We start from the raw sequence: 27,208 nt of genomic DNA, 5'->3' as shown, positions 1-27,208 counted from the left end.
CCGATTGTCTTTGTATACATACATATAATAATGATGTACATATCTACTTCTATAATTATTGTCATTGTTGGCTCGTCAAGTGATTCAGTTAATTGCGAAATGTTTATTTATTTCATGTGTATTCGTTGTCCAATGCATTCTGCATTCGAAATCCAACCAGAGCACGACTGAATCGGCGAAATCGTGAAAGTTACAACAATCACGGGGTGTACATATATATATATATATATATATGTATATATATGCGGAAAAGTGCAGGGAAAAATAACAGAGTACTACTACTGAATTGGAATTGAAATTGGAATTCGGAGAGGTGCAGCCAAGGGAAACGGTGCCAGACATAAAGTGGAAAACATTGATGGCAATATTCCGAAACACTTAGCATTCAAACAGCGATGTTTATAAAGCAAAATACGTGGGAAAAGTGGGTGTATGTCGGCAAATGGTTATCATTAATATTTGCTATTAAAGTATCATAGTAGCCAAATCGGTTACTTAAAGATATAATGCAAAAAAAAAAACAAAAACAAAATGATAATACAAAAATATAAAGATACCCAAAATGGAAGATTGTCTTTATTAAGCTCAAGCCACTTAACTAAAAAATTGTATATGACTAAATATTTTCCAAAGAAACCACAAAATATAATACCTAGACGTGTATATATATATAGTAAAATTGTTGTTTTATTTATGAGTCGAACTAATGTCCCGTCAGTTGACTAAGGACAACGCCAAGAAATAAAAAATAGTTTTTAGGAGAAATAGTTTCACGACTTTATTCTTTGGATCTCAGCTTAAGACTAAAAATCAAATGCAAATTGGATTGAGGAGAAGCCTCAGTATTTGAACAATATTTGTATTTCGGGAGAGCCTCGCTCTTGGGTTCTTAAGATTAGGTAGCGTTGAAAGAGGGCAGTCAAATCTGCTTAGGTCAGGCTTTAGGATGTTTACAAGAACGGCTGCGCTGCCAAAGATAAACGAATGCTGCGCAGCTGGGATACGTTATGGAAAATTACTAGAGTGCATTACTGATTTCTTTGAAATAATGGAAGTGGCTGGTTTGGACCACCCAAATACGTCACTCCCCTTCCCTTAAAGAGAAGCCTATACTTGGGCTGGGATTGATGGATATAGTGTGGGAAATGGAGTTTCTTCTATTTCTGTTTGTTGTGGTGTGTTTTGATTTTGATTTTTTCTTATTTTAAGTTTTGCATACAGCATCATAAATGGTTTAAATGATACATATCTTAAATATGAGTACAACAAAATTAGTGCGATTATTACAATGATCATTTGTATGTAAAGTGTAATATTGTTCTCTGAAATCATCTCAACAATGTCGTTGTGTTTTACAATTTTTATTTTTGTTATATTAAGTGGTGTGTATAGTGGTGTCAAATCTATTTCTGGTTCTAACAGATTTTCACTTAAAATTATATTATTGATTTCTATTTTGCATTGCGTTACTCTTATCATTTTGTTTCCTTCTATTTTTATTTTATTAATTGAATTTTGGCAATTTTGGTTAAGAATTGTTTGGGTTAAGTTCCAGGTTACAATTGTGTTTGGTTCTATGTATTTTATTATTTCGTTCGTGTGTACTGGCTTAAAATTACAAATTGGATTTAAGTGTTTAATAATATTGGTGACACATTCATTTTTTACTTCTTTATTTTCGGTATTATAAACTTTATTTTCTTTTTCAAAATATGATTGTGTGTCTGTGTAATCTAGCTGATAGCCGTTGGAGTCTGGGTAAGGAATTATTTTAATTGTGCTTATTAGTGAAAGGTAAATGGGTATGTGGGATATGATTAATACTTGGTTATCATTGTAGTTAATCCAAGTGGATGTTTTAATGTTCAAAATGTTTTGGCTGTTCACATTTTCAAGTTTGTCGTAGTTTAGTAATTTGGGGTTAAACAGTCCAAGTCTGGAAAGCTGCATAGCCATTTCCAAATCTTCTATGTATTCCGTAAACTGCATTAGTTCGAACAAAAGACTGTCAATGATGGTGTGGTTATTTTCATAATTCTGTATTTTTTGCATTCCGTCATTTATCAATCGTATGGCGTCGTTGAGTTCATGTAATTTTACTGAGTTATGGACGTTGATTTCAAGTTTTTTCTGTATTTCGACTCGATCATTTTCATCTAGTGTTCCAAATAGGTATTTAAAACCTGAACCCACAATGTTAATAAGACCCCGTTTGTTTCTATGTTTCAGGGTTATTCCGGCTAGTTCTCTTTTTATTTTATTGTATAAAAAATTGATCTGGGGTGCATGGTAATCGGTTCGTAGTCTTTGCTCAAAATAGTCAACCACGATGTCTATTTTAGTTAAATTGATTTTTAAGGAGTGATGTTCAAAGGAGGATGGTATCTGTACTGGCTTATCAGAAAAAAGGAGGTATCCGTGGTTGGTGTCAATATTATTAATTTGAATTTGTTGTCCATGAACAGCTGTGATCAGTATAAACAATAGTGTTATCGGGTACCAGGTGCCTGTGAAATTGAGAGTTTATTATTTTTCTTTTGTTTTTTGAATTGTGTTTTGTAGTAGTGCGTAACTCTATTTCTATTAGTGATTTTGTAATGGTCAGGGTCTGTCTGTTCTACATTTTTGGTTGGTTTAAATGGGTTTTCTAATTTGCCTTTCTGTAGTGGACCTTTTCTGTAATTAGTGTCAATATTAAATTCCTGTCTGTCTTCATTTATTTTGTCTATTTTCTTCTCTTTAATTTTTTGAGTGTCTAATATGGGATGCCCAGCGTATAAGAAAATTTGAGCAGGTGTCTGTCCAGTAGTGTCATGTTTAATTTTATGGTTGTATGTGTAGAGGATTGTTTCTATCTTGCTTAATTTTACTTCTTCATCATCAGATGAATTGATTATACGAATTTTTTCATTTATTGTTTTGTGTAATCTTTCGACGTCTGCTACCCCGTTTTTTGCTGTATTGAGCTGTAATTCGACTTCTTCTTCTTCAAGCCATCGCTTTAAAGCTAAACTGGAGAAAGCTCCGTCTCTGTCTGCCTTTAATAATTTGGGTTTACCTAGTTGATTAAAAATGCGCATTAATGCGTTTCTGCATTCTATCCAATCCTTAGTTTTAATTTGCTCAAGTGTAGCGAATTTAGAATAAATATCAATGCAACTGATGTAATGTTTTCCCTCAGATGAATAAATATCTACTACAAATTTTTCTCGGCAATGTTCCGGGTTGGGTGTGATTTTTAAAGGCATTTTGGTGTTTCTATGTTCTGTTTTGGCCAAATTGCATATGTTGCATTCGTTTATTATATTCTGAATTAATAGTTGGCTATTTGGAAAGAAGTGATTTTCTTTAAATAATTTTGTCATTTTCTGTATACCAGGGTGTAAAAGTTTTTCATGTGATTGAAGTATGATTTCTTTGAATTCGGCGTATGAACCAACGTTCTTTAATAGGAAAAGACTGCGAATTACTTTTGTGTAGGTGGTATTAACAATTTCTATGTGTGCTCTTTGAATAATTTCAAAATCTACATCGCTCTCAATATAAATGGTAATGTTTCTATGGATAAAGTGATCGAGTAAAATTTGTTTGGCCTTTTCAAGTGTCATTACATCATATTGAATTGTGGTAATGGAGTTACCGAATATTTTTGAATGCTCTACTTTATTTTTATCGGATTTAATAAAGATTATTTGTTTTTTGAAATAATTTATTGGTTTTTCTGTTAAATGAATAAGGTTGCTATTGTCCTCTTCTGCACTATGTTGAGTAGCTTCACTATGATGATTTTCTTCAATTTTAATTCTTGATAATGCATCGGCAACTGAATTTTCTTTCCCTTTAATATAATCTATTTTAAATTGGTATTCGCTTAATCTAACTCTCCATCTTTCTAACTTAGCATTCGGTTCCTTTAAGTTATGAAGCCATCTAAGAGGTTGATGGTCACTGGCAATGAGAAATTGTCGTCCTAGTAAATAATGTCGAAAAGTTTTTGTGGCCCAAACTATGGCAAGTAATTCTTTTTCGATAGCACTGTAATTTAATTCGTGATCGTTAAGTGTTCTACTAATAAAAGATATAGGATGACCGTTTTGAGAAAGGACAGCCCCGAGGGCCAAGTTACTTGCATCTGTGGTTAAAACAAATTTCTTTTCAAAATCAGGTAATTGTAAAATTGGGTCACGAATTATCAAAGCCTTAAGTTTTTCGAATGCCTCTATGTACTCAAGTTTTTGTGTATCTATCTTTGCTCCTTTTTTTAAGCAGCTGGTCATGGGTTTTGCTATGTCTGCGTAATTTGGAATAAATTTGCGATAATAACCTGTTAATCCAAGGAAAGCTCTTATCTCTTTTACTTTTGTCGGAATTGGGTATGAAACTATGGCTTTAACTTTAATAGGATTTGGTTTAATACCATCAGGGGTAACTATGTGACCAAGAAAGTTAGCTTCCTTTTTTAAGAACTCACATTTGTCTAGTTGCAATTTTAAATTTGCATCTGCAAGCTTTGTAAAAACTAATTGTATTGAATTTAAATGTTCTGTAAGGGATGTTGAAAAAATTATAATATCATCCAGATACACCAAACAGTGTTTGTTAAGCAACGGTCGAAGGATATTATTCATGCACCTTTGAAAAGTAGCGGGTGCATTCCTAAGGCCAAATGGCATTCGAAGGTATTCGTAATGACCGCTTTTTGTGGAGAATGCAGTTTTAGAAATTGATTCTTCGTCCATTTCTATTTGATGAAATCCCTTTGCCAGATCGATCGTTGTAAAATATTGGCATTTACCCAGTTTGCCAAGAATTTCGTCCATATTTGGAATTGGATATCTGTCAGGTATGGTTATTTCATTTAGCTTTCTATAATCAATTACTACCCTGTACTTATTTACGCCAGAAGCATCCGGTTTCTTTGGTACGACCCAAGTAGGACTATTGTATGGAGAATTACTTTCCCTAATTAATCCCTGATTCAGCATTTCCTGTACTTGGTTTTCTACTTCGATTTCGTGTGTTTGCGCAAGTGGGTATTGTTTCGAATAAATTGGGGAGTTATGTGTTGTATTTAGTACGTGTTTAATTGTATTTGTAAATGTTAATTTCTCTCCCTCCTTATATTCAAGATTTCTAAATTTATTTAACAAGCCTTTTAACTTAAAAGTTTCCTCCTGATTTAGGTGATCTAATCGAAACTGTGAAAAATCTAATTTTTTTATTGATTCCTGATCTGAGCTTGCAATTGATTCTGGTGTCCTTTGGATATACAAATTTTGGTTTCTTTCGGATTCTGAAGTAATTAATTTGTATGTTTGATCAAAAAGGGTAACTGTATCATTTTTGTAATTAATAACTGATTGAGCATTTTTCAACAATTTTCTGCCAATTAGCATATCGTAATTATTAGAAAATCTGTGCACATAAAATGGTTCGGTTTTTTTGAAAATACTATTTCTGGGTAACATAATCAAGTCGTTCAAGGTAATAGGGCCATTTGATGTTAAAACTTCACATCTACTATTTTGAATGGGAAGACGAAATATATTTTCATTGATCATATTAATTGTTGATCCTGTGTCTAGAAGGCATTTGTATGAGCGCCCTTTGTATACTATTTTTATGTATTCGTATTTTCCGGGGCTGTTAACCGAAAATTTTCGTTTAGTTCAGAATTATTTTGGTTTTGTTTGTTATTAATTTGTACAGATTGGACTTGTTGTTGCCCTTCATTAATGAAGCTATGATTTTGATACGGATTGTATTGATTTTGGTTAAAATACTGTTGCTCGTAATAATTAGGTTGGACTTGTTCGAATTCATGCGCGTCTTGGAATCTAATTTCGTCAATAGACATTTTAGTTTGTTCACTGTCCGATGGTCTTAGTCGTTTAGTAATCGGGAAGTTAGTATTTTTATATGTAGAGGGTTGTTGTAGTCGAGGGTATGTATTTCCTCTAAAATGCGTTGTTTGGGGAAATTGGGCTTTGTTGGGATATTGTTGGAAATGATTTTTTTGAATAATGGGTTGTGGGTTTATGTATTGGTTGGGTCTGAAATAATTAGGTGCGTGCCACATGGGTGGGTTGTTAGTTATCTGCTGTGTATAGCTAGGTCTAAATGGTTGAATGTATTGATTAAAATTAGGTTGGAAGGGTTGGGAATATTGTGAGTAACTTGGTCGATTTTGAGTTTGAACATTTGTATTGAATTTTTGTGTTTTCGAATTCCGGTTAGAATTTGAATTTTTATTACGATATTCTGGTTTTTCATAAAATTCAAAATTAATGTGTTCTTCATAAATTCCCTCATTTTGTGCAATGGTAATTAAGGATCTTAAGTCTGTAATATCGTGATGGGCTAAAATAGTGAATAATTGTATTGGTAGTTTCCTTATCAGTATCTTAATAGATTCTTTAATACCCTGAATATAAATAAGAAAATCCGATTGGTTACCTTCCAGGTGTAGTTTCGAAATTAGTAATTGACGTCGTCTCTCCGCTTCTTCGCAGAATGCTCTTAGGCTTCCTCTGTATGGTGTCTCCCTGAAGTTCTCCAGAAGTTTGTAGTTTGGTGTTTGAATTTTAAATTCCGCGATGAGTCTTGCTTTAAGGGTAGGCCAATCTTCGATGTTCGGAAGTCCCAAAGATCGTGTAATTTGTCCGTCCAAGTTCCTTTCGATGGCTCCCAGTAGAATCCTCTGTTGTCGGACATCATTTGTTTGGTAGAGCGAAATTACGTAATCCACTCTGCTGATAAAGGTGTGAAGGGTTTCTGGATCACCCTTGAATGGCATAATGTCTTTAAGCTGCCGACGGGCTTCGGCAAGGTTTATGTCGCTCAGCGCAATAATTGGTTGTGACATTTTTATTGTAAAATTTTTAACTTTTGTGTTTTATTTTTTTGTTTTGTTTCGGATTCAATGTTATTATTATTTTTAAGCTTTCTAGTTTCACTTGTTTGTTTTTTTGTTTTGTAAATTTTTGTGTTGTATTATTAAAATTCTATATTGTTTTAATTTTTTATTTTTATATGTTGGTTTTAAAACTTAGTTGCCTTTGGACTTAATATTTTTGTTTCGTATTTCACTTCCACTTATTATTGGATAACCGAATTGGAATTATAATCCAAGTTGAAGAGTTTTCACGAATTTATTTTGGGAGATGTTTCGAGCACTGGACTATAAAATTTAACTTATTTTCCACTCGAAGGTTCTTTTTTTTTCGGATACTTTTGTATCCTACCGACTGCGCCAGTAAAATTGTTGTTTTATTTATGAGTCGAACTAATGTCCCGTCAGTTGACTAAGGACAACGCCAAGAAATAAAAAATAGTTTTTAGGAGAAATAGTTTCACGACTTTATTCTTTGGATCTCAGCTTAAGACTAAAAATCAAATGCAAATTGGATTGAGGAGAAGCCTCAGTATTTGAACAATATTTGTATTTCGGGAGAGCCTCGCTCTTGGGTTCTTAAGATTAGGTAGCGTTGAAAGAGGGCAGTCAAATCTGCTTAGGTCAGGCTTTAGGATGTTTACAAGAACGGCTGCGCTGCCAAAGATAAACGAATGCTGCGCAGCTGGGATACGTTATGGAAAATTACTAGAGTGCATTACTGATTTCTTTGAAATAATGGAAGTGGCTGGTTTGGACCACCCAAATACGTCACTATATATATATATATATATATATATATATCCTTGATAAATGATTCGTTTGAAGATGAATCTCGCAAGAAATATTTTGAGACACGCAAAATCTGTATCTGTTTGCCTTTTGGAGTGTGTCTTTCGCGATAAAACGGAAATTGCGACAAATCTTCACGACTTTGACAATATTTAGCTAACCGAATGATGAAAGATTCAGAGACATGAGGGCATATGTACATATATAACATACGATTCCACAAACATACTCCATACATGATAATTATGGTGATGATGATGATGATGGTGATGATGGGGATGATGGCGCTGTGAACTGAGGCCGAACCACAAATAAATAAATTAAGAATTTACTCGACCACAACGACGAAAAACGAAACCCACTTTGGTTTTTGGTCGCTCTGATCTGGATCGTCGTCTCGTTCCCGTAAATGTTTCTGTGTTTCCTTTATTATTATTTTTGTTTTTCTTTTTCTTATTAATATTACTTTTGCGGGGGTTTCTTTCGATTTCTTTTGATGTCAAAACAAAGCCAGCAAATGTTTGTAATTGCTTATCGCCACAAACTGTTGTTTACACAAGCCAGCGTTCTAATGGGAGTCCATTGCCACAAATATGGGCCATTCCATCCAGACAGCGGTCACCTTTGGTTCTTCATTTTGCCTTTTTTCCCCCCAAGAAAAAAACCCCACTTATGCCAAGAAATGTTTAATAATTTTGTTTTCAACAAAATGTAATGGATACGTGCACACGGAAGTCGGCAATGCAGGTCAAAAAAAAAAAAAATAAAGCGACAGACACTTGCGTTCTGACAGAGGAATTATTGTTAAAAGTTCATGAAAACCATAAAAGTCTGCATGTCAATCGGTCGAATGTTAAATGCTCTTAATGGACATGAGTGTTTTGAGCCCATTTGAAGTAGCTAAAAACGACATAAAAAATCTAGAAATTTATAAATAAAAAGTTACAGCACAAGTAACTTCCATCTAAGAAGATGGAAATTGCATAAATGAAACTAATAGTTTTTGAACTATATTAAAATCTTTAGAGAACTTCCATTTCAAATGACTTTAAAGGGTATTGGAGGTCCTTATTTTTGCGACGTCAAGTCGTTTGACTAAACCTATCATTTCACCAAGATGGGCAGTCCAAAATTGTCCCCGACTTCCATTCGGTTGGCAGGTGTTGCCCTTTTTTTTCTTTTTACTGCAGTTACATAATACCACCGCAGACTGCGAATGTGTTTGTCTTGGCACTTTTTATTAGTAATAACATTTTGAAAGCCACAACGTGGCCGGGTGGTATTAAAATTCATGTTCTGAGTGGTTCATCGGATGTGTAGGATATACATATGTACATATGCACGATATTCGATATGGCATTTATGGAGGCGGTGCCTCGCCTTGGGTATTTAATGTCGGAATCAATAAAAAAGATTGACACATGTGGGGGTGTAGTCTTCATTTATGAGTTGCATGTTTGTTGGTAGCATCAATTTTCCATTTTACCCCCATGTCCTGTCAGTTCGATTTGGCAGCACAGTATCTAAATTGAAGCGACTTTGCAGCAGGATGTCGCACGAAACAGCAGCAGCAGCAGTGCCAGGAGGAGCAGGAGCATCGGCGGGCTCAATAGTGTCCTGTGCCGAGAATGCCTCGAAGGTGGAGGTCATCGTATACACCACCAAGTCGGATAAGACGCTCAAACAGAATATGAATGCCAAGGATGATACGCTTAGGAAGCGTACTTCCTTGATCATAGTGCCGCAGCAGGTGCACGACATCGAAGTGGAGGATGAGGACACCAAGAAGGTGGACCAGACAAAGGTCAGGGAGAATCCGAATCGGAACTCGACGGCCAGCATGGATAGCTGCGTCTCCAATACGACCAGTCAGAGCAATCAGTCGAGTGGCTCCTCCTCCTCGACGACCAGCAGTAGTGGCAGTAGCAGTGGCTCCGAGGATGCCCATGCCGCCTATCAGGACTTGCAGAATGGCAATGCTGGCCAGGATTTGAACTCGCCATCGCCGGTGCCCAGATGCCATTCATCCAGCTCGACATCCTCCGTCTCGGAGTCCACCTCATGCTCCAGTTCAGCGGATTACTCATTAAGAGAGCAGCTCAAGAATTTTGCCAATAGGAATTCCGAGGGCGGTGGCACCATCGATTCCACTGCCCGCCTGATCAAGGGCATGAGTCTTCCGGTGGGCGATCAGTCGGTTCAGTCAGTGGCTCCTGCCCTCTGCGATTCGCTACTCAGTCCACAGGAGGTTCCACTGGGTCGACGCTACGCCGAGGTGGCACAGTTCAAAGGTCATCCAAAAGCAAGGTGAGTCAAGTGATTCCATCGAAGTCTTCTTTAGGGTAAAGAACGAAAATAAATATATTATATTAATATATTTATATATTAGCCTTTGAAAGAAAGGCAATGCAATATGTAAAATTTTGAACCAATTCACCTGTATCAACTTTAATGTTTTTCATTTGCACTTCCTGTTTAATGCGTGGTAACCCAATCCCATATTTATTCATTCAATATCGCTTGGGGTGCAACAAAAAGTGACCTAGTCTCTGGCCGCCACCGGCACTCACTTCGATGACATCCTCCAGGTTATCTAACCACACACACTTGCCAGTCGCTCCTGGAGTAGTGCATTTGGAATCACTGCATTGTTCGGCGAGTGCTCAACTAAACGATGTCAACTGGCTGCTCGAGAGTCGAGTGCCCATCCACCACATCCCACTGACGTACCATCGAGCTGTCAGGGAGTTGAACTCCCAAACCCAAAAACCAGTCCCACTGCGAATCCCATTTCTCATCTAGCTGCACATGCATAATACACAACTTAATTAGTATTACTACTTTATGGCACTCTCGACGCTGCTTGCCCCTTTTCGCCCCGCAACTTCGTCTTTCACTGGGCTCCATTCAACTTGGAGCTTAGACTGTGTAAAAATCTAATAATGGAGCATTCCACACACGCACTGCCATTGCCACATTACCATATCAAAAACGGTTGAGTTTTCCGAGTTGCCTTTGGGGCACAGACAGGGGGTTAAACTCCTTGCCTCCTTGCCTACGACTTCTTTTCTGTTTCTGTTTCGGTTAGATCGCAAATGCAGTGCAGCAACACTGAGAGGAAAATATGTTTAAATCAATTGGAATATGCTAATCCATAATCCAAAAAAAAAAAAAAAAAAACAGAACCAATAGCTAATAACCTCACTTCACTAATATATATAACATATTTTATGGTTATTTTATCAACTGAATGTAGATTTTTAAAGAAATAAACTGATACGGATATGGCACAACATACAACTTAAATGCAAAGTTTGGAGTGCACATATGAACTTTGAACGTTGTGAACTCTTGTGCATTTCCTACCATCTCCTCCAGCTCAATGTGTCAGTTGCCAAGTGAGAAGGACGACGAAACCCAGTACTCGGGGTACCAACCATCGACAACTATGTTGAACTTTTTGAAAGCTGTCACAACTAATTTGCATTTCCCCGACCTCTCAACTGCGGAAGCCTTCGCTCCTGACCAACTCGAATCCAATCCAATCCAATCCAACCGCATCCAGCTGAAGCTAGACCCGCATCCTGCGATTCGAGACACCATATATCCTGCACCTCTGCGCTGCCGTACATATGCTTACTTTTTGTTTTATTTTCCACACTTTGATTTCATCTGGGCTCTGGAGCACAAAGAGTAAATATTCATAGGACCATTGGATGAGGGAAAACTTTTGACAATTTTCAGGCCAACTGTGATTGCACTGGGTGATGGAACTGAAAAAAAAAAATGGGCAGCACTACGGATTTCAGTACGAACGAAACTTCCGATTCAAGGAATACCACGGTTGGGTATTGCGAGCTAAACTTTTCAAATTTCTATAGACCAATAATTGAGTTAGCTCTGGCTAACTTGCTACTCCTGATTGTGTGAATAAAGATTGAGATGAAAGCGACATTTTCAAATACTTGCAGTTTTATAAATTGTCTAGCCGAGTTACAAAGGGAAAATATGTGTATTTTCTTGCATTTTTAAATCACTACTATATACAACTTATCTTAAAGTTTTTCACTTAAATTTGTTCTTGTAATCTATAGTAGTTGTTAAGCTTTCCCACTATTGGCCATTCGCCAATCAAGTTGTTTACATTTGTTTTATGGCCTGTGTTGACCTTCTGTTCGCAGAATGGTCAAAGTCTCAAGGTTTTTGGCCACTGGACACCTCGACCTCGACCGTTCATATATATAGTCGCCAGTTAATCTTAATTGCCATGAGTGGGCGCTATGGAACCGATGCCTACTTTCGATTCTCCTACCCGGCTGTCATTTTCCTGTTTTGTTTATCGTTCGCCGTTTGTTTGTTTTGTAAATCCCCATAAATTTTAGCGTGTTTTTCTTTGCGGCTTGGCGTGTCCTTGAGCCTGCCCCAAGTTTTCCCAAAGCCGCCTAATTCTTTGCGAGTGTTTTATTATCCACCCAGCCAACCAACCAACCAACCAACCAGCCGACGAACCAACGAAGTCGGTAGAAAGGTTGACATCCTGTTTGTTCCGTGTTAATTTGACATGATTATGTCAGAGTGTTTGACAACTTTTCATATGTAGTCGACGGCGAAGTAGGGCATTTTTTGCCATCTCCTTCTTGTTTATGGCAAGAGGTCCTTTTGTGTGTGGAAGGGCGCTGATCCATCAACAGCCAGGCCGGCCTGTGGTTGGGAAGTCCTTGAAGTTGAAGGCGGAAGCACATGCTGGCTCTCAATTTGTTTTTTTTTTATTTTTATTTTTTTTTTTCCTTTCTGTTTCGCTTTCTTTAGCCATTTCTCTAGCCATTCATTAATAACATTTGTGCCCTATCGTAGAAATATTGTTAAAATGGCGTAAAATTGCCCGCTTTGAGGCGTCATGACGATGCGAGTCCTGCGTCCTTCATCCTTGTCGTGAATTCAGCCACTTTGGCGACGGCATTGGAGGCAACGAAAAAAAAATGTGTCACAAATTAACCTTTTGACAGCTGACTGAGGGTAGACCATTGACAAATGGGTTTGAGCGTAGTAGGATGGAGTTTTTTTTTTCACTTGCCAGGACTTTAAGACACCCCCAAAATCGAAGGATGGAAGTCCACTTTACTAATGTTATCAGTATTTATTAAAATGAACATGAATAATTTTAGGAACTCTGGTAATATCATTATCATTTATGTTTATGAGAAGAATATACTATTAATTAATTTAATTCTTAAACATAAGAACTGGAAAACGCTTAGGCATTTTTCTTAACAGTTTGCAATATTTGCAATAATAATCCAGACTGATTTTCATTTTCAATTTTTATTTGCAGAACAAGTGAACCCATTCCCTCTGGCGTAGCCACGCCCTCGTCTCTGGATTCCGCCTCTGTGGATGGCGGTAAATCCCACACGGGCAACAATAATAACATAAACAACAATCACAATGGCCAACAGTCACAAAAATCTCAGCAACAGGCGGGTCTCGCCGCCAAACTGAATGTCCTGGCCCAGTCAAATCTCAACAACAATAATACGACCAATCAGCCAGGATCCATGACACCAGCCTCAAATCGAACGGGCCTGGACTCGAATCAAAATCAGAAGCAAAATCTAAATGCAGATAGCCGACGGAGCAGCAGCGTCGATCCGGATGCGGATGCGGATGATGTCGTGGACGCGGCGCATGGTGGCGCCTTCGAGGATGACATGCAGGCCCTGCTGCCCAAGTGCTCGCGTCGCTCCCGGGATGAGCTCAGTCAGGTGAACTAACTATTCATTTCAAATAAACAAAAAGTTCCTTTAAAGCACATGAATGAATGAATATGATAAATTCTATAGTTGTTATTATAAAGATCAATGCAAACAAGGCAAAATTTGCCATGGACAATGAAATTCCCTCGCAGGAAAGTCGAAACCAACAAGTCATCTCATTTTATATCAGCCATATTTAATGCAGACTCCTGGGGCTTCCATCTCGGGCTGCTCATGTAATTTGCCACCGTTCATTGCGCAGTTTACTCAGTTTGCAATCCCTTGGAGAACCAACTGAAATTTGTCGCCTCCATTCGAAGGACTTGCCACATGTGTGGCAGCCAAGTGGCAATTACCACTGGTGCCGGGCTTTCATTCATAATTTGCTACGTGTTGCCTCGTTGATGGGTCTTAGGTCCTTACAATGGTAATGATAATTTTGTTTCGGGGTCCATTAAATGATGAAATCAAATGACTTCGCTTCGGTATATATACATATATATATGTATATATGTATACAAAAATAAAAATTACAATACACGTCGCTTTTCGCACTCCACGCTCCATTTTCCGCCATTTCCATTTTCCCCCATTGCATTTTCCTCATTATTGTGAGCTGGTCGTGCGTGCTTTTCCCTGGGATTTCTTCATTAATAACCGAGAATGCTTTGTGTGTTGAATGGCCGCAGTCTCGTCATGTCTGCCAAATGGCTTGTAATTTCCTTTTACCAAAGCAGTGGGCGTTGCCGTGGGGCAGAAAAGAGTTTGACAAGTCAATTTGTTAGTTAATTTGATATGCGTTGCTATGCCACATAAATTCGGGAAGCATTTGAAAATGCCAGAAAGTCAGTCATGCTTTCTAATTGCATAATAATTTACGGACTACATACAAAAAGGGGGCCATTTCAAGTACAACTCTCGTTGCCAAAATTCGATTTTAGCTTAGCTCTGCAGGGGCAACTCTTAAAATTAGGCAATAAAATCGTTGGCAACTGAATTCAAAATGTTCCAAATGGGGCGTGGCAACCACAAACTCGTCTGGGGCGTGGCACTACCAGCAGACATGTGTGTGTGTGTGTCTTTGTTTGAGTGTGTACTCACATTTTAATTTGTGGCCTGCACATCCTGTTGCACTTGCAGGCTGCCCAATGTTGCACTGAACAAAAATATGTATATTTTATTACAAAAATACATGCTATTTAAAACAGAGTCTCCTTGGTTAAAACCAATATAAATAGCTTTGTGTTTTAGGAATTAATCCATAAATTTAAAATCGTTAGTACAATTTCCTTTTCTCTCGGTTTATCCTTCCTTGCTCCTCTGGCTGCTAGAATCTTCCACTTTGACCAGCAGCTGGGCATAAAATATTGATTCCTTTGCCAGACACAGCCGGGCCTCCCAAACAGCTGAGGCCGCCGACAAACGACCATTTTAGTTGCCGATTCGATTCTTCAGGTCTTTTTTGGCCATTTATGAATATTCAATAAAAACAACAGCAAGCCGAACACATCAACGATGGCGATAAAAGTGTCTGCCCCGGTTGCAAAGTGGTTGTCCTTGTGTCCTCGTGTCCCCGGGTCCTTCTGTCCGCTGGCCAATATTTTCCGGTGCACGATTGTTGCCACGACCGCAGAGCGATGCAAAAAACACATGCAACACATGGATGTAAGGAAGGCTGGTCGAAGGATATTCGCCAGGACCTGCTACGCTTGTCTGGCGTACACAAGTTTTTATCACCAAGCGCCGATCAAATGTAAGTTTGAGTTCGTGTTTTTGGGGGCCAAACGGGCTGAGTTTGAGTCTGAAACTGTGTGGAACTTTATTACTTTCATTATGCTTTATCCCTGCCGGCGGTGACCACCACCGATTCCTCCCTTGGCCATAAACAACTTTGGCTCTAATCTCCTGGCTGCCGGCCATGTCGAGTGGACATCGTCCTTGTTTTTGTCCCCCTCCCCAAACTGCGAATCCCCAACCTTTTTGGGGCCATCTGTTTGCTCAGGTGCACAGGTTTGCTAATTGCAGCGGTATTAGAGGAGCTTTGTCAGCGGCTTAAAGCATCCGACTCCCACCACTGAGGCCTCTTTTTCCTTGAAAAGCATGTTCTACCGGGGCTTTTCTAGTTGTGTTTTGCCCTCCGAAGGGGTATTTTGATATTGAGTTAAAAAAACCTTATAGATTGAAAATGTTTTGACATCACAGCTAAATATGCCATCCTATAAAATAATACAGAGTGTTAGCTTGGAAAGGACATCGAAATGGGTAATACCGCTTTAGAGCATAGGGTATGCCAAAGCGTGGTGCCATTTTTTGTTCGCCACTTGCGGCGCTTGTCAGGCGAGAGATGTTTGCTGATATTGTCAGGTGGGCAGGACGAAAAGGACGGAGCGGCACAGGCGACAGAGGACCGTCGCAGCAATCAGGCTCGAAGGGATGTGCCCTGCCACTTCTGTTCTGTTGTGTCCTGTCAAAGCCAATGAGGCGTCTGTACGTAGCATGTCCTGCGGTCACCCGAGCTCCACTTTGATCCCCAAACTCAGCTGCTTGTGGCCTTTTTAAAGTCCATCTAATGAAGTGTATGTGCTTAAATTTCGTTGTTCATTTGCGTTAGTTTTTGGTGTCGAAAGTGGTAAGGACTTGGGACTCGCCTCCATTTCTTCCCCATTGCCATATCTCGTTTCAATTTTGTCGCTGCTGGACGCATCTTCTTTGGTGTGTGCCTAATGGCTTTGACTTTTTGACAGCATCCAATCCTCCCCAGACTTTTTGCCCAGCCCTCAAAAGACTTAGCTTGCTTCACTCACTACGCAGACTGGCCATTTGAACGTCTCGTCTTCGTTTTGGCCATCGGCCATTTAATGGCGTATTTTATGTGTTGGCTTATTACTTGAGCTGAATGTTTATTGCATTTGCCATTTCAACCATTTTAGACCATTTCGTCCATTTGGTATTTAGAATTCGTAAGCGCTTGCTCCTCAGCGCTGCCGGCAATTTCCACATTTTCCCAGCCGGCTTGTTTGTTAATTATGCAGACTCTTACTGGTTTGCATTTTGCACATTGTACAGTGTTGCCCAATTTCCGCTTTGTTAATTATGCATTCATGGTGCGACAGTCTACAAATGGATTTAAACTCGAAAAGTTTTTTTTTAAAGTTCATTAGGGAGATTATTCCTATAATGAATTATTTTCACAGCCTTAATATAATATAAAACTTATTGCATTTTTGGCAAAAAGTTGCATACTAAATACTTTAAAGCTAATTCTAAGTTCAATGGCATATTAGCGTGTAGTTATAAACCCAACATATACTCATCTTTGAGTCTCTTTATTTTCCGAGTGGTCTGTATGCTCAAAGGGCAACCAGATATGTGACCTGTGAGGATGCACACCAGACACATATGTACATTCATATGTACATACATATGTACATACGAGTATGTACATCAGTCAGTCTGTGTGATGTCTAGCTGCCTGTTGTTGTTCCCATTGCGGTTATCCCTACCATTTTTTTCGGGACACCGGCATCCTGCTGCTGTTGCTGCCATTAAATGTAATTCTCTGCGGTTTTTATGGTTTTTTAAAACATTCAACAACATTTTACGTGGCTGCTATTTATCTTTTATTTCCACGGCTGCTGCACTCTTGCCCTCTCACTCACCCCAACTCGCTTTGTCTCTTTCTCCCGCTGCGGGAACTATCCTATCATGTGCTGTGCACGTTTTATGTTGCCGTGTTGTTTCTAGTTTTCAGTTGTTACACTGAAACAATAGTTGTATGGTTGGTGTTACAAATATTTAAAGTTATTCCACCCAAAAAATATAATTTGCAACGAAATGGGATACGCTATTGTTTGAATAATGCACGATATAAAATGTGTTCTCTCCACTTTGGTAGACAGTTTTTCTCGCTGTGCACTGGCTGCTGTGCTGCGTCAGGCAATAATTCAGTCTCGAGTGCAATTTGCCGCACGAGACAGAAACAGCAACAGCGGGTGTGATAGAGACAGCACCATTGAGACACGTGCACGGCAGCTTATCGCTCTCACCTTTTGTCAAACTATTAGTTGAAAGGGGATTTTTCACCATTTCTTTTTTTTTTTGCCCATTTTGGCCAGGGATTGGGTTCAAAACGCCACCGTGCACAGTGGGACTGTTAATCAGCTTTGTGCGAACAATGGCGGTAAAATCACTCAGTCGTTCTATGTGTATGATTTTTATGAAATTAATTTCACGCTGCGACCTGCAATTCCGATAAGAGAAGCTTTATGCGGGGATTTCGTACTCACACTTCCCAAAATCCTTACATGTGAGTCATTATCTTGATCGGACGACAGAGCAGCCAGCAGAAGGGAAAGTGAATGGTGGTGTGAAATCGTTTCGAATTAACCCCAGGGCAATCTCCCAACCTCAAAATGAGATAAACCTATGTGAGAATTTATATATAATGCAGGCTTTTGAAGACAAAATGGGCATACAAATCGTATTCAATAACTACTTTAACGTTTAAAATCTTAATTCCTTATTTTCCGATGCGAGTCCTTTAACTTCTTTCAACTCCATTGCCTGATTTCATTTCCGCCAGTCTGCAATGCAACTTCCGTTCATGCAGTTTTTTCCTTTTTTTTCCGTTCCCTTTGAAGATCCCCTTCATTTGTCGCATTTGAACAATTTTCATTGCCCGTTTTCGGGCGGCGTAAAATAAATAGTTTTCCCCCTTGCCCGTTTTCATTTTGATTTTTATTTTTATTTCACTTTACCCTCTGCTGCTTTTTGTTGTGTAATTTATTAAATGGCAAACGCCCTTGTAAAGTTACACAGCGCATTGTGCCAATGGCTGGGAATTTTTATATTGCCATCGAGTTTTTGGCCAAAAGTATTTCACCAATATTGGCAGGATAGAGATAGAGGACCAAAATCCAGACCAAGGCTCAGACGCAGACAATTGTTTGCCAATATTTTAGCCGAAAATATGGGATGGGGAAGTTGGGTAGGTGAGAGGAGCGGGATTTTCCAGGACCTGAGAATGATGTTCGTTTTCGACATCTGCCAGAACGGAACCCAGAATACTTTCTTCGTCTGTCTGTCGTCGCAGTCTGGCTCGAACTCCCAACACCCAACACCCAACACCCAACTTCCAACTCTCAACTTCCGCTTCTTTCTCATGACCGTGAAAGTGTTGGCCATGGCACAAAAGTCGGCTTTCGGCCCAACTTGGTTCGCTCAGTTTGGTTGGCTTGGCTGGCTGGCCATTGTTGCATTGTCAGATACACTCGCATATATTCGAAAGAAGCCACATACACATAAAGAATGGGCTTAAAGTCGCGACTGTTTGCCCAGCATAACGAGATCCCTTTTAAGAAGCCAAAATCAAACAAGCCCATACAGAAGCTCAGTGCCACTGAAACAAATCTAAAGTTGCACTGTGAGAAACACAAAATATGCATAACAACTATTGTCAAATCAAATAAAATAAGATGCAACAATTTAGCTGATTAGAAAGCAGCTCATAGCAATAGCTTTACATTTTATTTTCGATTATTCTCCTTATGAACAACTTCAATGGCTTTCCTATTATTTTAGTATTCGATGCGTAAATCAGAGTGTATTTCGTTGAAAAAGGAAAGTCGAGAGTCTGGGGACTAGGAGGATTGGCGGCATCAACCCTCGACTTGGATTTCCACCCAGAGCCACATCCACTTTTCGCCACTCAAAAATGCAGCCAGGCTACTCAGAAGTCGATTCTGGGCACCGTTATGGTTTTTTATTCGGGGTTGCTGCAAGGAATCCCCTCCAGCTTCATTCAACATAAAGCTATTAGATATCCTTGCAAGTCCATATGCCTGTGTGTATGTGTGTGTGTGTATTTTTTATGTGTTTTGGTAATTCTGTAAACAAATGAGTGGGATCTGGGCAGATAGCTATAATATTCGAACTGGGGGAAGCTCTAGGCTAACTTAATAAGTATCGCATTAGAGCAAGGAAATGGTAACATGGTTGTTTGATAGAGTAGATGCTTGTGTTTATCCTTGATGCGTTCCATTTACGTTGCCCCGTTTTTATGGCTTCATTCCCATTATTGGGAATCATTCATTCATCTACGATAATGTATTATTAGAAAACGTCTATAGTTTATAGGTAAATCTTTCGTATTAAATCTAAAATAAATTGCATGTAGAAAAAGGTTTCTACCTTGACTTTCAGTGCTTTTTTAGACTCACTTTTAAATGAACATCATTAGGCATCTAAATTCGGGTTGCATTTGTCCCAAACATTAAACCCCTCCTTAATTTGACCACTTTGAAAATAGTTTGGCCACCCGGGCGAACGAATAAAAAGCAAACCGAAAAAAGGACCCCATTGCTGACGTAATAAGCAATACTTAAGACCTAATGCAGGGTATAAAATATGCGCAGCATTCGCAGTCACCACGCTCCGCCTTCGCATCCGAGTAGCCAGGATATTCAGGGATACCCAGGACAGTCAGGACACCCGGGACACAAGGGTTGCTCGGCCGAAGTCGTCCTTTTTTGCGTCAAACTCCTTTTTGCCATCCGCTGAAAGCGGTCGCCTGCAGTGCGCGTTTTTCTGTTGCCGCTGCTGTGATTTTTGATTTAAGCATAATTTTGCAACAATTTTGCCGGGTTCTTTGGGGGCGGGCTGCCCGCTGTGAGCTCTGAAAAATTTCAAACATTTCTTCAAGGGATTTGCGCAATTTCCCATTTTTTTTTTTTTTTTTGTGCTTTTGCTTCCACTTTTGGCCCAGCCATCATCTGTCTGCTGGGGCTTTCCTTTTTTTTTCTGTGCTCCCCCTCTATATTACTCGCATTTAAATGGTTGGCAAATAAACAGACGAACATTTTGCATTTCCATTTCATTGCGTTTGTCTTAAGACCTCGGTCTGAATGTCTGTGGCAGCTTCTTTCGGTTTTATTTCCTGCTGTCATTGTCAACGCGGCGTATGATTAATGCGTCAACGAAGGGACTGCACTGAGCAACCTGTGAAATGACACCCTGAAACTTGATCTCTCCACTTTGGCCCCAACCACCAACAAACCCAATCTCAACCCATCACGCCCACGGCCAACCCGTTTAATAAATGACATCAAAAATTAAAATTCACCGCCGGAGCGTTATTCAAATTCAAATTTACTAAAGCAATAGAGAGAAGAGATATGCATCTCTGGTTGATGTATTTCAAAAAAGGTGAGCCAGCCAACCTAATTTGACACTTGCCACCACTTTAGCATCTATAAGGAGAAGGGGAAAAAAAATAAATAAAAGGTTTACCAACGGAGGCAAACAGGAAAAGGCAACATGGATCCATGGCGTTGTTAGTGGTAACGAGTCAAGTTTAAAGGGGTGACAACCACTAGACTTATTTTTTTTTTCAAAAGCCAAAACAAAACGCATCGATGGTTCCGTCCTCTAATGAAGGGATTATTAAGCATTTTAAATTAAACGGGTACAGCCGTGCGAAATCAGGGTATTTTAAAGGAATTTCTAATTATGTAAAAGTGGGGCTAAATATACATTTAACTAAATGAAATCAGTTCCATTGAATAAATAAAATAGCTGCTAATATATAAAATCTTATCACCGCCAGAAACCATTTACAAAATTGTAATTTAAGAGGTAGAATGCGAAAATTGTTGAAATATTTTACTTATTGCAAGTTATTTCCACATGCAGCCACCTTTCCTACTATGAAATAAATTTTTGAATGCATAAGCATTAGCTGTGGGTTCTATTTTGGCATCGCTGCCTGTTGGCAAACATTATCATCTTTGACAGAGAGAGGGATGACAGACACACACCCACGTACACACACTCCTGTACTTAGCGTATAAACCCCCAAATAACCTCCGCCCACTGCTGAAAAGTATGCTACATCGCAAAAATAAAGAGATGGGAAACTTCAAAGCCAGCCCTTGGCAATTTTCAATTAAAAACGCCTACAACGAACGTCGCGGCTGCTGCTGCTGCTGCCATAGAATTGTTGTGTTTTTGTTTCGCTTTGTTTGCCCTGCAAACCCTGCCTGCGGCAAAATTTTCCACCGGAAAACTTTGCTGGAAATTTCTAGATGGGCCGGGCCGAGCACGAAGCTTTAATGCTGAGCTGCTTGGAGCCATTCTAGAAAATATCACGACATGGAATTGCACTCGCACTGGATGGAGATTACAGAGAAATGTGACCAGAGGCAATGTGTCAAGTGTCGCAGATTCGCCTGCCGGGCCTGGTTTTTCATTCACAACGAACTGGTGTCCCCAAACTTGGTCAAGTGTGCGTTCCAGCAGCTGCTCAGGAAGTTCTTACCCCACTCGGTGCTCTTTCCATGGCCATAATGTGGTACATTAGCCTAAAAAGGGGTTTGTCAAATTGGAATCCATCAAATCGGCAAAAGCTCGGTATTTTCCAAGTTCCTTGTCTTCATAGCTTGGCTTGAATCTGACAAATTACAGTTTTATACAGCTATTGACCAGTTTCCTTAAAATAAATTTTTAAAAATTTTTTTGAATTTTTGAGTCATTACTAAAATTGAAAACTCCTAGAATTTCCAAACTTGAATGCAAATCGATGGGGTTTTTTGGGTATAGCTTGATCAAAAGTGGTCAGCTATTTTATATTTTTTATTTCAATGCTGAAATCACTATTTATATTTATACAAAATACTAAAAACGTATTTTTAATAGTGCAACCAACTATTGGTCACACAATTGTAATCTGTTAATATATTTTTTTAATTTTTCACCATCCTGTTTCCCTTGCAGTCACGCACATCTCTGGTGTCCAGTTCGGAGGGCGGCATCCTGGCAGAGGGCGAGACGTCCAGCGAGGACGATGAGGAGGAGCCCGTGGAGGCGGAGGACGAGGGCGAGGAGAGCAGTCGCGATTCCAGCGACAATTCGCCGCCATGCGATCTGGGACTCATGGAGCGACTCCTGGTCACCCATCCGATGTGGTTCCTGCCGGGCATTCAGCGTTCCGGAGCCGTTCATCTGCTCCAGGGCAAGGAGGAAGGGGTGAGTGCGTCCTGCTGGCGATAATTATTAATTTATTGATTTAGCTTAATAACGCAATTTGGTGAATCGCAAAACGATGGCGTCGGGTGTGTGCGGTAAATTAACAAACACATGTGACCACACAAATTTGCACAACAATGAGGGCAGAAAAACAAAAATAGGGAAAAAAAAAGTATAAATGAATGGTGGCTCATTCATACGCTGCAAAATTTACATATACAAATTGCAATCAATTAACGAGCAGCGGGTCCTGTGCGATGTCCTCTGATGTCCTGCGTATCCAGCAAAAACACAAATACACATAAGTGGCGGGGGAAGATTCATTAATATTACGACAGGACAACAATGCCGAGCCCTTTTAATTGTAAATGTATAAAGATAAACAAAGAAATGTAACCAGGAACAGGACCGGGACCAGGACCAGGACGAAAACGAGGACTAGAATCGGGAATCTCTGCTGCGTTCGCAAATTCATTGAAATTTATCTGACTCGAGCAGCAAATGGTAGACAATGGGTGCAAAGAATGGGATTTGGACAGGAGAAGAACCATGTAGGATGAGCAACGGGCACTCGTTCACAAAAGGCGGGAAAAACAAAGGCCAAGCCAGCAATGGTCAGCAGGCAGGGATTGATAAAAAGGAGCTGGAGCCGGACTATAGATGGTCCACGTCCTGGAATCTGCACTGAGGAAAAATGGGAACATCTTAGTTATCTTAGTTAAATAGTATTCAATTAATTTCACAACTTACAGGGAAGTCTGCGTGCATATTGTACAAAGTTTAGGACAAATATTATAATTAAATCATATTTATATGATCTCATTCGCAAGCCAGCTCATAGTTTTTTCCAGTGCACAAGGAATCAGACTGACCATTTTGTGATTCAAAGCCTTTTGCATAGACAATTGAAATTACGAGAACCTGGGTGGAACTGGCAGATAGAATAGAATAGAACAGGTAATGGCTGAAAGCCAGGATAAGGGATACAAGGGCTATAATATAATGGAATGTCCAACAAATTGTACAGATTCAATAAGGCAAAGTCTCTTCCCAACTTGAATTTGTAGTCTAAGCCAGCAATTATCACGTGTTCGCCGATTGCTCAGGAAACTCATTAAAGTCGCTTAGTGTTTACCCCTTTTTTTTCAATCACAATTTTTAATCAGCGTATGTAAACAAAAATTTTATAATTACCAACTTTCTGAGCACTTGATTTTTGTTAAAGTGCTTCCATTAAATTTAAATGTAGATATAGAGTGAGGGGGCCAACATTTGCTCTTAAATTGTTCCAATCTTAATAATGAAATATTTTGGAAAACAATATATATATTTTTGAGATGCACTGGAAAAGTGAGAACGGCACGCACCCTCTTTATTTGAATGAATATCTTGCCTCTGGTTCCCACTTTTTTCCTGCCAGCTTAAAAATTTTCAATCGTTGAACGCGTCGTAACAATGGCTCATTGATTGCAACGTCCGTTTGCCTCTTGGAAAAGCCCATTCCAGTTTTTCCTTCTTTCTCCACTACACTGCAAGAAAATTTAGCCTTTTAATTAGACATCTTAGACCTCCTCGTTTCACTAAAATGTGAAAAAAAGACTCATGCTTCATTTGTTCAATATTTTTGACTTATCTGAATATTGTTGGAACATCTGGACTTATATAACATCTAGTTAAATATTTTATCTTTTCGCAGTACATTTCAAATTTGTGCAATGTTCAGAAGTTTTTTTTCCCCAACTTTTGCATTTTGCTTCTTCCTTCTTGCCTTTTGCTGCTGTTTCAGTGCGTCGTGACTCGGATATTGTCTGCACTTTCCAACTGCCAAGTGCCACGCCCCCTTTCGTCACTCTTGCCCCTTTTTGTACTCGATTGGATGCTCGTTTTTTTCCCATCGATTGCTAATTGCATGCGTCAACGGTAGCGAGCGATGCTGCTGCCTCAATTATACGTTGAACGCTTTGGAAAAGTCCTTAAATCCCCATTAGGATGCACGACGACTACGCAGTGCTCCTCCTTTGCCATTGTTTATGCGTTTAATAAAAAGCCATTTAATTGAAATTGAAGTAGTCCCCCATCTCTACCCACCTGACTTTCAATCGAAGTACCATCCCACAACGTTACAATCAGCTCCATGTTCGCTATATCTGTACATATGTGTAGTTTGTAATTAAAAATCAATCAATATGTTCGAACTGGACACAGTGCATTGTGGCGTCATATGGTCAGTGAAAGAAGTGCGATCCATTTGCCTGCCTGGTATTTTAATTACTTGTTGTTTGGCCAGGCTGGTGGCCTCCCAATCGAAACGAATCGAATCCGGCTCGAAGGACCAGAGTTTAACAGATTTTCCCCCTGCCTTGTTTGCACATCTCTGCTGATATTTTTTCCTGTTCCGGATACCTTTCACATCCGACTGCCCTTCGTCATCAATCATAAATATGCGTAGAGCAGGGGGGGCGTGGTCACATGTGCGTATGCCTCGCATTTCCATTTCCGCCCCAATATATATATATATGCTTTTTTTTCGCTGCCTTTGGCCACGGGATTTGTTATGCCGACCACAGAATGTAATTAGCAGCAAATGTCGATGCTTTATGGACCAAACGATGACCATGGAGTTGGATGTGGGCATTGGGGGCGATTGGCCAACAGCTGGGGCAACCATTTAATGTCTGGGTAATCGGCCCAAGAGGGAGTTCGCTTGGTGGATTGGGAGGTCAGTCGCGACATCATTAGCGCTCGTCACCTGTACAGTGAGCAATGGATATTTGATGACCCTCCAGCAGATTGAATTTCTTCATTAGCTAAAAATGTTGAAGAGCCGGTCGATCAAATTCCTTTCTATACTTGAATGCACTTAAAATTAGACTGAAAAAAAAGCACGGCCATTTTTCAGAGCATATTTTATGGGCTTTTAAAAAAGAAATATTGAAATATCCAATCATTGAGGGGGTTTTCATTATTATTTATTTATTGAAATTTATATCAGCCATGTTCGTTTTTTTTCCAATATATTTTGAATTCCACATATTATTGTTTTTTCGCCGAAATGAAGCGTGTTTTTAATGGAAAATCCATTTCGCACAAAACTAAGCTTTCCCTGCTGACAGCTGGGAAACTTTTGAAATTCCCTCTGCATTCATGGCAATCGATTCATTTCACTTTTTTTTCTATCTGTTTTTTGGAATTTGCATTCCGCCAATATGAGTTTGATTTGGGCAAAGCAAACATCCTTTGATCCCCGCAACGAATCCTGCATATATTTGTTTTGCCATGCTCTTGAACTATTTTTTGGCTGCTTTATTGACGCCTTGCTTTTGATTTATGAATTCATGGCTGAGCGGGCCAAAATGAACATGTTAAGCTGCTGTTGCTGCTGCTGCTACTGCTGATGTTGCAGTGCCACGCCCACTCGCTTTTGGCCAATCCACATTGACATCCTTAAATGGCCAAATGTTTTTCGGCACAAGGGATGGATGAATTGGATGGGTGCAAATGCGGAACACAGTGAAATTGAATTTTTTCGGCTGCATCCTTTGTTTGGCATGTGTTTCAATGACAATGCCATCAAAATGGTTGGGCTGCTGTTTATTTTTTGGTCTCAGCTTACATGGCAAAAAGTCAATGTCCCAAAAAAAGAAGAAAAATGTTAAAAAACATACATACATTCGGACAGTAGCCACATAGGCGCAGACAGTTTTTATTTATCACCCAGGCGAACATCGCCGCATGGAATGGGCAGGTGGCCCAGGACCACATCGGGGAGATCGGCTTGGATTGGGTGGCAAATGGCCATCAACAGCAGGCACACCGAGAGTCAGTCAGTTAGCCAGCTGATGAGGCGATAAGGGAAAGCAGACAGTCGTGGAATGGGAAGATGCCCAGCCAGGACGACGAGACATGTGTCCAGTCCAGTCCAGTCCAGTCTCGTCCAGTTCGATTCTTTCCCCCCTTCCATCGATGCGAGTGTGTCCAAAATTATATTAGCAACCACATGGCAAGCCAAGTGGGAAACTCCAACCAGTTGGGAAGATGGGCACACAGGAAGTTGGAGCCATAGGATGTCGCATTTATTGACGTGTTTATACGCGGGGGTCACAGCTTTTGGTTAAAAATAAAAAACATAGTGTGACATTTTCAAGCTTAAAAAAAAAAATTAAAAAATATATGTAATTTCAACCTTAAACCTAAATTTGTATGAATATTAGCAACTCCAGTACTTATGGTAAATTATTTCTGGAGCATAAAACTTGCGAAAAGTGAAAACTTTTTCGCAGCTGCCATATTACTCCTCCACTTTTGCGTGGCTTTTTCTAACGCACATGGTGCATCCCCCCCTTGGTGTGTACAAAAAGGATAACCAGCATCCATCAGTCGACGGAAAAGCCACAGGATCGAGTGCAACATTAGCATCCTGGCCGTTGCTGCAAGTGTGTCTGACTGCATTTTGGGCAACACATTGGGCTAATGAATTATTAACAAAAATTATAATTGAAACTCGTTTGGCTGGCGAATGAGTTTAATGCACTTTGTCCTGTTGGATGAATGGAGCGGTGGTCTTCTGTCCGGCCAGTGATGAAGAGACTGGGTGCTCATGACTCAAACGGAAATAAAGGGAAATCAGCTTAAGGCGGCACAAAGAGCAGGAGTACAGTGGATTTCGAAGGGAAAAGCCTCGACTCTTGAACTGCAAAAAGGGAATCCGCTTACTGAGGCCATTGGCAGGTGAAAGTGAGGTTTGGGGTGG

At 39.6% G+C, this 27,208-nt stretch overlaps 1 protein-coding gene across 10 annotated transcripts in view, besides 1 other annotated feature; it reads left to right on the top strand.

The window, feature by feature from the left end:
• spri (sprint) overlaps positions 1-27,208 on the top strand; it is a 95,354-nt gene that overhangs the window by 52,629 nt on the left and 15,517 nt on the right. For 6 of the 10 annotated variants that reach the window (NM_001272487.1, NM_001272486.1, NM_001272492.1 and 3 more), the window contains 2 exons: positions 13,017-13,446; positions 22,207-22,458. In NM_001272487.1, coding sequence (NP_001259416.1) covers positions 13,017-13,446; positions 22,207-22,458 — 682 coding nt within the window. Of the gene's footprint in view, positions 1-9,229; positions 9,992-13,016; positions 13,447-22,206; positions 22,459-27,208 lie in introns of all 10 variants that reach the window. The other 4 variants (NM_001272489.1, NM_001272484.1, NM_176723.3 and 1 more) reach the window with 2 other exon arrangements.
• Positions 673-7,668: a mobile genetic element.

This window comes from Drosophila melanogaster, chromosome X, assembly GCF_000001215.4.
Source record: "Drosophila melanogaster chromosome X".
NCBI lineage: Eukaryota > Metazoa > Arthropoda > Insecta > Diptera > Drosophilidae > Drosophila > Drosophila melanogaster.
Note: the sequence above shows the minus strand (reverse complement) of the source record. Positions and strands in the feature narration are given on the sequence as shown.